The sequence below is a fragment of the Papaver somniferum genome, chromosome 2, assembly GCF_003573695.1.
Source record: "Papaver somniferum cultivar HN1 chromosome 2, ASM357369v1, whole genome shotgun sequence".
Taxonomy (NCBI): Eukaryota; Viridiplantae; Streptophyta; class Magnoliopsida; order Ranunculales; family Papaveraceae; genus Papaver; species Papaver somniferum.
Genome location: NC_039359.1, coordinates 51807114 through 51820259, shown reverse-complemented (window position 1 = coordinate 51820259; position 13146 = coordinate 51807114). Strand labels below are relative to the sequence as shown.

Sequence of the window (13146 nt, the reverse complement as noted above, 5' to 3'; positions counted from 1 at the left end):
AAATCACAAATGCAGCGATCAAGTATGTACATATGTCACCCAAAACCCTAGAATAAAGAGAGTGAAATTGTTTAAACACGGGGACTTTTTTCTGAAATTCAGGGGTCCTGGTACCTATGTTGTAAAAGGAGCTAAGAGAGGCGAGGCGCCAATCCCATCGCCTTATTTCGCCTAGCGTTTAAGCTAGGGTTGTCAATGGGTTACCCGGAACCGGACCCGATCAAATAGGGTCCGATTCCGGGTCCTAAAATTGGACCCATTAACAACTTAAGACCCAACGGGTAATTACCTGATTGAACCTGAATCTTAACGGGTAATATCCGATGGGTACTCATGGGTAATGGATACCCGGTTATTTCATCTTTTATTCCTTTTTTTAGCAAAATAACAAGCATTTTGCTACTTTTGGCTTTGATCTTTTTTTCATTTTTCATTTTTTCTTACATTTGATCTTTATTTAATAAATAAATAAAAAAGAAAAAACAAATTTTTATAAAAATAAGTTAGGTTCAAGTCAAAAAGAGAAATATATCAAGTTTTTGAACTTTTTTTAATGTATTTTTTTAATACCCAATGGGTACCCGAAACTGATGGGTATCCGGGATTTTTAACGGGTCCGGTTCCGGATCCACAAATTTAGGGACCGGACCCGAAACCGTTAAAAACTGCACCTTATTTTTATAAGTAGGATCCGAGTCCGGATCTAATAGTACCTGGGAGGACCCTAACCCATTGACAATCCTAGTTTAAGTGCTCCTTGGGCGCCATAGACGTCAAAAAAAGAAAAAAAAATGGTGATGTCACCTCGCCTTGGCACTAATGTTTATTAGGCGCTGACCCTACAGTTAGTGTTCCTTTTACAACATAGCATGATCCTGCTTATAAATGAAGGACTTGGTCTAATGAAATGAGGCTGTTTAGATGATTAAGCATTGTGTTGGACTTTGTGGGTTCTATTTTTTTTCCTTTTTATTTTGAAGACAACTATGTGTTCAATTGTTTGAGTTGAAGAAGATATTTTAATGGATAATACTCTCGTTGAAAGGAAAATGGGTGTGGCGTTATGGTCGAGGAGAAGAGATTTTGGATTAATGGGAGTATAGTGTTGTGTTTGTTTTATTCTTACACTCTGGCTACACCATTTAATGCGGTTTTGGGTCCCATTTGGCTCTTGTATAGTTTCCGGAGATTTTGATTGCCGCAGCTCAACATAGTTCCAATTGACTAATTTCTTATGTGGGTTCTGGTCAAAAATGGTAGATGGTATTCCTAGGAGTGACCGTTTTCTGCATTATAAAGTTGGTCACTTTGAAGACCTTGTCGTATTAGTGGGATCACTTTTATCCGACCCAAAAACTAATTTCATGAATTGGTTAATTGGTTAGTGACTCGTATGAGTCCAAGGTAATCCGAATGATTCATGGGAAGATTCACCTTGGTGTAATGTTGTTACTGATGTACTCCCTCCATTCCTAATTAATAGTCTGGTTTTGTTTTTAAAAAAAATTAAAAAAAATTAAGAGAATTAATCATTGAAAATGGTCCTCATGATACTTGTCAATAAAAGAAGTGAAGTCAAATGGTCCCCACAACACTTGCCAGCAAAAGAAGTAAATTGAAATGGTCCACCTGACACCTATCATCAAAAGATGTTAAGAGAAAAATGGTCCCAGAAAATTAAAGTAACATTTGACTTTCATAATTAGGAAACCCACCTATTTTTTTGAAACATCTAAATATAGAAACCAACCTATTATTTAGAAATGGAGGGAATAGGATTTTATAACCAAAACCTCACTTGTATGGAGGGATTTTGGGTGAAAACACAACCGGAACTGGGAACAAACAACAGCAGCTACACACTTTTTCTAATTTCACTTTTATTATATAAGCAAATTTGTTCCCGGTACATCCTCAACTGTTGAGATTGAGATATAACTTGACAATAATAAGAAAGAGATTGAGATATAACTTGACTATAATAAGAACATTACATGTTTATGCCATAAATTAGTGATCACAAGATTCGCATTTCAACCAACAATCACATCGATTGAAAAGGCCCTTGTAGCCAAATCCAATATCCCTCTATTCCAATTCATTCCAGTGATCCACATATTCATAAGAAAATTCTTCATGCAGAACGGCAACAAAACTTATGCATGCTCAATAAAACACCAATTATTTGTAGACAGGGTTACACTCATACCCGTGGGAACAGCACCTATTCATAAATTAATTTCTTAGTACAGAAAGCTCGGATAAGACCCTTTAATTTACTTCAGCCAAGTAACTTACTTCATTCAAATGTACATCTGCGCATGACAGCATTCAAATAGCGTTGTTGTCTTTATCACCTTCTCCTATCCTCATGGAATCAAGTAATGATTTCCCGTCAAGTTTATGGGAAACATATTTCTTCAAATAATCCAGATGCCCAATTGTTCTGAACATGGCAGGTGTTGCTGGTGTGATCATGCGAAGTATGGGACCTATTTCCCTATCGAGTTTAAGGTTATGAAATGTTGCAACTGATAGCCTCTCCTTTGTTAAATTTATTGTTGCTCTGTGTTCCACGCTGCGGTAAATCCCATTACTCATTATCTGTTAAAAGGTAACAAGAAATAATTAATAGCCAAAACTCGGTAGATGTCCAAGGCTTGGATAATTGGATTTCATTAGATCTTTGTACCTCCAAAGTATCTCCAATGTTCACTACAAAGGCATTAGGTAGAGGTTTAATTGGAACCCATGATTTTTCTTTTTTAATCAGTAATCCATCCACTTCGTTGAGTTGAAGGAGGATCGTCAAACCACCAGAATCTGAATGTGGTGATAAGCCGATGACGTGCTCGGGTTGAGGACAAGGTGGATAATAGTTCATCCTCATTGCCTGTACCCCGCCTTCAAAAGATTCTGCCATGACGTTAGTCTCCATTTGTAAAGCCTTCTCCATCGACTTAACAATTCACGGATTATACAATTTTGGTTTAATAGAATCATGTTTTTCCTGTTCAACAACCACCCTTTGCAAACGCCAAAGGACACAACGTTTTTGGAACAGTTGATCCGAAACTAAATACATCCATGTTCCATGAAAGTTTCTTTTGGTAAGAGATTTTAATACCTATTCTTTGAAACGTCGCAACTTGGATTTCAAAATCCTATTAATCGGTTATGAACTACTGTGACAATAAATTCTTTAGCCAGCCATTTTGGTAAAACTCCGATCGAATTTTTGGGTTTCGTCTGTTTTTTGTTGAGCGATTAACAGAGAAACCCAAATATTAGTGGGATACTTGAAGGAAGTGCAAGAAGACACATTAGTCAGCCATTTTGGTAAAACTCCGATCCATTTTTTTGGTTTCGTCTGTTTGTTGTTGAGTGATTAACAGATATTCAGGAGTATACGATTTCAGTCATTTCGAACCCCAATATTAGTGGGATACTTGAAGGAGGTGCAAAAAAAGACACGACCCAGGGTGTTTGATCGAGAATGGTTCTTCAATCATGATAGTTCTGTTTGGAGGCTTTATAGCAAAGTTGTACAGACAGAAAGCCGTATCAAATCTAATCATAATGTATTTAATCGGTTATAATTCACCAATAACAGTTTTATGGTGTTTTGGGTTGGATTTCTTGAAAAATATATATTTTCGACTTATTTGTATTTCGAGTTCGCTTGAGTTGGTCTGGAGTACATAATTTGCGCCTTAATTTGCTTTTTTTTTTTAGTGAAGCTTACTTCTTTACTTTGTTTTCATCAGTGCAACGACCGGTGGCGCCTGATATGCACCATGTGCACCAGTTCTAGGTGTCCATATGATTGATGAAATCCAAACAAAATCAGATCAAGTACAGTACAGTTGTAAGTGTCATCAGCGATCAGATTTTGTAAGTCTTTTTTTGAGAAAATGGTTCAGTTTTATTAAAACAGAAAAAGAATCGATCAGATTTTCTAAGTCAATAATGTCAATTTGGTTCAATTATTTTTTACGAAATGGCTTCCATGGACTTATTGGTGGTTTAGACAATTCGACAAAACATGTTTTGGTACAGATGGAGAGATAACAGGCTTGGTCAACCTATAAACCAAATCATTTTTTGGTTAAGATGGAGGCAAGACAAATTTTGATCAACCTATTAGCCAAAACATGTGACATGTTAATATATGATTTTACTATGGTTTGGTCATGGAAAGCAATTATCCCGTCTGAGAGGTATTTTATGTGTTGGGTCAACAATGTTTATAATTGACTTTTGCCTTTCTTCACAATTTGCTTTTAGTTTCTTTAGATTTTCCATTATACGTCCACCATTTTCTGAAATAAGTGTCTATGTAGTCGATTGAGGACAAGCAGGTCGTACTGATTTTGGAAAATTAAACTATGTCGGGACTCCGGAGGTAAATCATATTATTTTAAAAGTTAATCGGTGTAATATCTTATACTTAGGTTGATGTTTGGCTAATGCAAATTATGGCTATTTGTAGAAAGCTTGGCAAATTAATGGCAGACCGGGTTTATCTTAAGTTGCACTACGAAGCAGGACCTTAAGATAATAACAAGAACCATAGATTTAAACTTTTTTGTCTTCAAAAGCAATGAGAAGCTTTTCAAATACCATTTTTTATTATTCCTCCAGGATTCACGCCGACAAGGCTCTTTCCTACTCTTTATGGGTGAATCTCTATTCAACCCAGATTTTTAGGATCCATCAATGGAATTGTTAACCATGTAATCTGTGTACAATAATTGTTTCCATTTCATTTATAAGTTTTACGTATCAATTATTTGTTCTCAAATTAAGTTCTTTTTTTTGATCGGTCAAAGAGGATGTATTAAAATGCACACAAGCCGTGTACGGGCGATTATAACTTACCAAGAGCGAAAAGCTCACAAAAGAAGCGACAAGACAAAAGAAAAGCTAAAGCAAAGAGATTTCTAAGAATACAAAGAGTATCAACAAAAGAATATACAAATTGTGAAACCTAAAAGTCAAAAGCCACTTGCAAACCACGAAGAAGACCACTACCTATTGTCAATTAGCAACATCAACATTTTCTATAATTAAATCATCGTGATTTTTTGCGAGATCTTTAAACATTTCTTCACGATTAGTCTTTCGAAGTGGAAATTCTAAGCCCCAAGAAAAACCAAAATCCAAAAATTTATCTGCCGAAACTTTGTTAGGGACTTTAGATTTAGGAGGCTTTTTCATTTTAAAACTTGAGAGATTATCATTTGGGAGCATACATGTATATTTGGATTTCGAACTCAATTTCTTACCAATTCCTTTACTTGGTTTGGACGATGACGCCTTTGCGATGCTTATCATTGAATCTTCCAAAACTAATTGGCAGGTGGATATCTCTTCTTCTTCTTCTTCTTCGAACTCATGAAACCTGTTTTGAGATTCAAAACCAGGGAATGGCGAGATCAGCAGTTGGGATGCTAGTACCTTCCAAAACCAGATGACCATTTTCATGAGTAGGAACCTGCAAGTGGTTTTCTTTCTTCTTTTTTCCAGCGCCTTTCTTTCTTTTATAAGATACCCACTCGCCAAAGACCTTTTCTTGATCAATTAACCTCTCCTCATTCATGCACATCTCTGCACAAGGATCAACCACAATACACGATGCATTGGGAACAACACCCCAGCACATGCCATCCACTTTTCTCAAATTAAGTTCTTATTGTATTCAGATTTAGGATTTCAGATTCTTGGCAGGGAACACCCGCTGAAATCATTTGTATTCAGTTAGAAGAAGACAGGAGAGATATCCCTCCTAACTTCAATTCCTAATAAATAAAATTCATTTTTTGCATCAAAAAAAAAAGAAATTAAGTTCTTATTGTGTGTGGACTACATCACGACAAGAATGAAATGTGTTTGCTAAGGATTTCTGTATGAGTAAATTAATGTATGCGTTATATCGTCCAATTTACCTTCGCAAATTCGATTTGACAAGAGCTATGAAATTCTTTGCCAAGTAGTTAGATTATGAAGCAAAAGAGGAATTGGTCGGAACTCAGTAACCAGTTTGTGATCCCTGAAAAGATGCGTCTGGCAAGTTTCAAGTGGAATTCATGCTTTGACTTTATATCTGGTTTAGCTTTGGTAAGAGGGTTATGGGTTCAGTTTAAGGTTATTTGTAGTCTATTACAAAGATATCATGTTTACAACATTATTAGTCACTGCTTCTTTCACTCATATTTTTAGTGTGTTTGCTTAGATTACAACAAAACACAAGTTGTTAGTGTGTTTATTCAGACTACAACAAAACGCTAACTTACTGAAGATTTTTACAGAAAGAGGCGGTGTAAGACAAAAAAGGTGGAACGTTGTCTTTGGAAGCAGTGGGATGGGAAAAACATTTTTATTCAATTTGTTGGCAGATGGATTAAGATCGATATCGAAAATTGTTTTACCAGTAGCTGAACCAGGAATAACATCACTCCCATTGTACGGAGGGAGTACAGCACATTCAACATTCAAAATACCTGGCATACGAAACAGAACATATTTGGCAAAGTTAATGTGTAGGGTAGAGTGGACCTAATAATATGGGATGAAGCAACAGTGGTGCATAAACATGCCTTCGAATCAGGTGGATAGGATATTGAAGGATTTGATCAGCAATCCGATCAAGTTATTTGGAAGAAAAAATATAGTCTTTGGTGGAGATTTCAGGCAGATGTTGCTGATGACTCCCAAAGCAACCAGGAAAATGACTATTGACGCACCGATAAATAGACAAATAAGAGATTTCAGAATCGTCAGCCTTGGTGAGAACATGTGACTAATTTTTGGAGTTTCGTCTGCAACGAAAGAAAAAGAAGAATTCGGTAAATAGGTACTCAAACTTGAAAATGGACATCTTTCAGCAATTGCACTTACCGATATGAAAAACCCAACTTGAGAATTGCGCGAAACAAATTGTGTCCATCATGTATCCAAGATTTCTCGACATACATATGGTGAGACATAATAGTTAAGTGAAATATGTGTATTGGCACCAAAAACGATAGACTGGATGAAATTAACCACTACATTGTTTCGACGGTCCCCGGAGAAACGCATCATTTATTGAATTCATGCAACATTACCGGATGACAGGATTCATTCAATATCAAGATGCTCCATACTCTAACCAAATTTTTTAATTCCTTGGAATTTCCAGGAATTACAGACCATCACTTGAAATTTAAAATTGGAGTTCCGGTTATGCTACTACAGAAATGAACGAGCACTACAAAATAAGTAGCTTCTAGGGACGACTGTGTTGAAAAAACCGTCCCTAAAGAAGGATATTTGGGAGAGTGATGGCCTGACCGTCCCTAATAGTCATAAAATATTTAAATCAAGGCTAAAATATGTCCGTTCCAAAAAAAAAATGGCCAAATAGTATTAGTGACGGTGGAACAGGGGACGGTACATAAACCGTCCCTAATACCTCTTGGGACGGCTTTTTGTCCTCTTGGGACGTTTTTTGGCCGTCCCAAGAGGCCTTCTGTTTTGTAGTGGAGAACATGGGTCTTTGCAACATAACCCGATTAATTGTAAAACAAATTGATAAAAGGGTTATTGAAGCACAGATCATACCAGGCAACCACGTCAAATTTCATGTGTACATTCCAAGGTTCATATTATCTCCTACTGCCGCAAACTTACCTTTCGTATTAAGAAGAAGGAAATATCCTATAAACGTTTGATTTGCTATGACAATCAACAAGAGCCTAGGTCACTTATTACTCATGAACATTTATATATGGCAGTATCTAGAACGGCATCAAGAGAAGGTCTGAAGATTCTGATAAAGAAAAATGATAAGTTATGTACATCTAGCGATCCAATTTTTACCACCTGCGATGTAGAAACTCTCGAAACAGCGGGTGCTTATGCACCGGATTAGATGCTTGTAAGTTATAAATCGTCGGTTTAAGAAAAAAAAATAGTCCTATATAAATAATCAACCACTACCACCCTATGTAACGAATGATGTCAGCACCACCGCCGCCCCACCTATACATAATACCATCACTGGAATCAAATTGCTAATTATTTTTTTCCATCGGATTTTTGGACTTTTAATTTTTGTACTAATGTTGTTGAAACGAAGTGTTAATGAATCAAAAACTGGTCAACCAAGAAATCATATAATTTTTGTTGATATTTCGATTAGGCTTTTGATCATATCCAATCATCCTTAAATTTTTATAATTTTATATTAATCGGTTGTTTTGCTTTAGTTGTTCATGTTAGAGCATTGCTCAGTCGAACTCGCATCCGTTGCTATCTCAAGCATGTTTATCAATATTAGTGATCAAAACTATAAGTCTTGATTTCTAGTCTATTATAGCTAAAGTCTCGGAATATGATACAAAGTGTAGTTGAGCTCAAGAACTCCATGGCAATCATCATAGAAGACGAAGAACTACTCAAGGAACTGGTGGAACTTCATCGAATAAAAGGTATGTGGAGACTTGAACTTATATATCACTCAAAAGTCTATTTATCTCTTATCTTGAGACAAAAGTCGTTTTGCTGTATAGACTTTGATTATACGTATTTGGTATTTCGAGCCGAGTTTATCTCGCCTATCTATTTCTCGAAATATATGTTGGTAAGCTTTCACTTTAGCCAAATTCATCTTTACCTAGTGACGAAAGTCATGTTATGTTTCAATCACTTTGAAAATTGCTTTGATGAGAAATGGTTTGTGAATAACTACTATATAACGTCCTCTAAGAATGTTTCAATATTTGAAATGAGATTTTTAGATTATATAACCATTGGTGGATATAAGTATTGTTGTGGAAACACATATATGTATAAGTCCTTATTCCTTGAAACGAAGTTTGCGAACTTTGTTGATCAAGAGAACCGGAACAAGAGCCGTGAACTCAGTCCGCGAACTGGCGGAAGTTCTTGACTCGAGAAAATCTGCTGGAGTTTGTGAACTCCTTCCGGGAACTTAAATCCGCGAACCCAGTCCGCGAACTTGAGTTGGGTATATCTAAACACAATTGTTCTTGAACTCATGTTTTTATAAACTAAGGAATACATTTCAAACCGTGGCTATAAAGTTCATGAACCGATTCGAGTGAATCAAATCGTTTTTGCTTCAATTGTGTCTTGTGTAGTTACATAAGATTTCCTTGTAATTGAACAAATCTCTAACTAGTTCATTTGGGTCATTTGAACTAGTTATGGTGAAGAAGAATATGGTTGATATGAAATTGCTCATATGGATAACCATTTGGTTAACTATTGTTGAACCAACAAATGTACATGTTTGGGTACGGTTACACAAACCTAAAATCGTGCATTTCAATTGTGTGTAACAAGCTAAGTTTTCGATCCAACGGTTGAAAGATATTATCTTGAATCTAATCATGTTTTTATCTAACGGTGAATATTGAATGCTTTGTTACCAAGCTAAGATTGATTGCAAACTATGATTTGAAAGACTATATTAGGGAGAACTCTAGCAACTGGGAAACCTAATCCCCACATCTTATGTGTGATACTAGTTGTGTAAGCTAGAGTCCATTCTCCTTTAACCTTTGGTTTCTTCTTCGAAACCAGGTTAACGACTTAAAGAATTCATTGGGATTGTGAAGCCAGACCGAAACTACTTTCTCGTAGTTGTGTGATTTAATCTGGTTGTTTCTATCGTACGAGTACAATCGCAAAGATTGGCTTGAGACTGATATATCTGATAGGAAAGATCAAAAGTAGTCACAAACATCTTCGTCTCATCGTTTGTGATTCGAATGTATCTTCTTTCGCCGCGTCGATTAAGATTATTGTGAGGTGATTGATAATACCAGGTTGTTCTTCGGGAATATAAGTCCAGGTTAGCAATTGGTTCCTGTTCACCTTGATTTATCAAAAGACGGAAAAAAACTCGTAGGTATTTCTTTGGGAGACGGATTTATCTATTACTGTAGACTTTTCTGTGTGATACATATTTGTTTATTAAAGTCTTCGACTTTGTGTCGTAGCAACTCTTAGTTTTGGGTGAGATCATCTAAGGGAATCAAGTGCGTAGCATCCTGCTGGGATCAGAGACATAGGAGCATAACTGTACCTTGAATCAGTTTGATATTGATTGGGGTTCAACTACAATCCAGACCGAAGTTAGTTTGAAGTAGGCTAGTGTCTGTAGCGGCTTAATACAGTATGTGTTCAATCTGTACTAGGTCCCGGGGTTTTTATGCATTTGCGGTTTCCTCATTAACGAAACTCTGGTGTCTGTGTTATTTCTTTTCCGCATTATTTTTTTTGTATAATTGAAATATCACAGGTTGTGCATTGTTCAATCAATTAGAATATCCGACCTTTTGGTTGTTGATTTAAATTGATTGACACTTGGATATTGGTGTTTGGTACCATCCAAGTTATCTTACTAGTATTTGATAAAGACTCGCAGATTTCTATTTGCTTGAGTATATATCAAATATAGAGATTGAGATATTAACTCCTTTGATATACTTTTTATCTAGATTGAGTCTGACTGTCTAATTAATTCTCTAGAAAGTATATTGGAGTTTGTCCATACAAATTCTAAGCGAAATATTGGGTGTAGTTGTTGTACCCCCGCTTTTTCAATTGGTATCAGAACAGGAAAACACGTTTAAGACCTTACAAGTTTGTGTTTGTGGCAATCTGATTCTGAGGACAATATCTCTAGCATCTACGCAAACTAAGATGTCTTATAAAGATTTTAACTATGCCAAATATCTTTGGAATGCCTCAAAGGATTACTTCTTAGAAGATTCTTCCGAATCCCGAGGTAGGAATGTTATCCCATGTGTAGACATCTCTCTATCCGATGAGACATTGGGCACTATGGCAAAAGCTGAAATGGAGCTCACCAGAATTTCACAAAATTCTACTGAGGCTATTGATTTTCAAGATCATGACCAACGTATTGATGAATTTGAAAAGTCTCTTGATCGAGAACGTGATCTCTATAACATCATTGAGTCCTTCTCTAACAATATTAAGAAACTTCTCCAAGAAACTACTCTACAGCGTGAAAAGATTAGTGTTCTTGAGAATATTGTTACGGAAGACTCAATTAGATAAAAACGTTTGATCGAGACGCATTCATCAGATCTTAACATACTTCGTGTCGAAAAAGAGAAACTAGGTGCATCTCTTACTCTATCCCATGAACAGTGCAGATCCTTGGAAAAGGAAAACTCTGTTTTAAGGGGAAATTCTTCTGTACAAACTAATTAAATTACATGAAGAAAAGTTCTCCAGAAGAAGATTGTGTCAAGAAAAGTTTACATAACTTACAATCTTCTCATATGGCTATGATTCAAAAGGTGCCAATTATTGCCTCTTATCCACGAACCTGTACATTCTATGGGGAAAAAAAATCACTATGTTATCCATTGTTTTTCCAGGAGTAAACAAATTTCTAAACTTCATAATTTGCTTCTTTCCACTGTCAATGGAATAAATAGTCGGTCGACTACTACAGCGAATCACATGACCACAGAAAACTAGATACCTTATAAAAATGATCTCCTTCCTAGAAGTCATCACATGGCTCAAATGCATTCTAGTGGTATAAATTCTTGTGCTGCTGATAAAAGAATTCCATGTGTTTATAAGACTGTTTCTGGTAAATCTAAGTCTAGAAAATGGATCCCTCTCTATCCTGATCCTCTTGAACCAGTTGCTAGAGGTCCTAGATTTAGTCCTCAGAGAAAGCCTTCTGAAGGATGTGTTAAACAAGTTGTGTATTACTCTTCTGGGATGAATGTCAACTGAACAAAGGCGAAGAACACAAATATCAAGCTGTCAGATGATATGTACAACTCATTTCTCAATAATCATGGTGGGATTAATTTCCACTCTACCACCTGACTCCAGGTATTCTTTTCCTTGTTTCTAACTTGAGAGGTGCAAGGAAATTTATTGATAAATGCTGAAGTATGTTGTATATTATTTCAGTTTGATGTTCTGTGCTGACATTCCACAACGTTCGCGTTCTCCTCTTGATAGTTCTTAGGGTTTCCAAAAACAAGAGTTTCCTTCTCCTATTTACATACACACATATATCATTCTATATTGTGTTTTTTTCCATTCCTAACAAAAAATTATATGGAGAACTATGCAAAATCTCAAGAGATTGTGCATCTTGATATGGAGGAAGACGCTCAAGGACGTGAGTCAATTCAAGAGATGGTTCTAAAGAAGATGTTTGAAAGAAAGGATCACAACTCATGGATTGATGATTCTGTCAAGGATTTAATTCATTTTCAGAACGATTAAAAGGTCGAGTTTGCAAATCTTCAACTGCAAGTAAACCAACTCTTGGATGGTCCGGCCAGAATCCTTGCTAATCAGAATATTCTGATACAGAATCAAAAGAAGCTCATCATGGGCTGTCAAGGCTGGACAGCTTTCTCGGGTTGTTGATCGTAAAGTTGGTGTTCTAACTCACGAACATGGTGTATCTACGGTAAAGAGAGTAAAGGAAATCAGTGACACCTTCTTTGATGGATTCATTGAAAGATATGAGGTTCTCAACGAACTATGATTTTCTTCTAGTTTTCCTAGTAGATCTTCTCTTTTATTGTTTTATTTAGAAGAATAACTAGAGTTTGGAATAGCCATTATTGTGAGTGTACACATAGCTATGTCCATCGTTTTCATCTTCATGCTTTTAGATTTATTTCTTTAAATTCTAAAATTGTTTGGAAGATGATATTTGTATTAATCTTTATGGTTTTATATATTGCAATCTATTATGGGATATGTGTATTTTTGCCCGTGAACTGTGACTATCCCATATCTTGCCAAAAGTAAAGTCTTTCGTAAGTCGATATTTATGTATTGATAAAAGAATAAATGGACTTTTGAAAAATACAAAAGTTAAGCCTATTATGTCAATTATTGATGAAAGATAGGTTAAAATCTTTTCTTTACAAGGATTATGTCTATTGTATGTCATTGTACAAATGGTGATGGAAAATAGAATGAGTCCTTGCTTATTCCACGGTATTAGGTCGATCTACGATCCACAATTCTTGTGTATATACTTTGTTGTTCCATAAGGTGTCTTATGTTGAGCTCTATCGAATGAGCTATTGTTTTGGCTTAGTTGTTGCTCCGTGAGGT

At 35.9% G+C, this 13146-nt stretch overlaps 1 protein-coding gene across 2 annotated transcripts; it reads right to left on the bottom strand.

The window, feature by feature from the left end:
* Positions 1 to 1907: 1907 nt before the first annotated feature.
* LOC113347640 (codeine O-demethylase-like) lies at positions 1908 to 2944 on the bottom strand. 2 transcript variants are annotated; one of them, XM_026591318.1, is made up of 3 exons: positions 2693 to 2923; positions 2299 to 2604; positions 2206 to 2224 (listed from the first exon to the last, which is right to left on the bottom strand). In XM_026591318.1, exons 1-2 carry the CDS (start codon positions 2921 to 2923, stop codon positions 2332 to 2334), a joined length of 504 nt encoding a protein of 167 aa, XP_026447103.1. In that variant the 3' UTR covers positions 2206 to 2224; positions 2299 to 2331. The 2 variants fall into 2 exon arrangements, with proteins under 2 accessions (XP_026447104.1, XP_026447103.1); XM_026591319.1 differs by having other exon boundaries at positions 1908 to 2604; positions 2693 to 2944.
* Positions 2945 to 13146: the final 10202 nt, after the last annotated feature.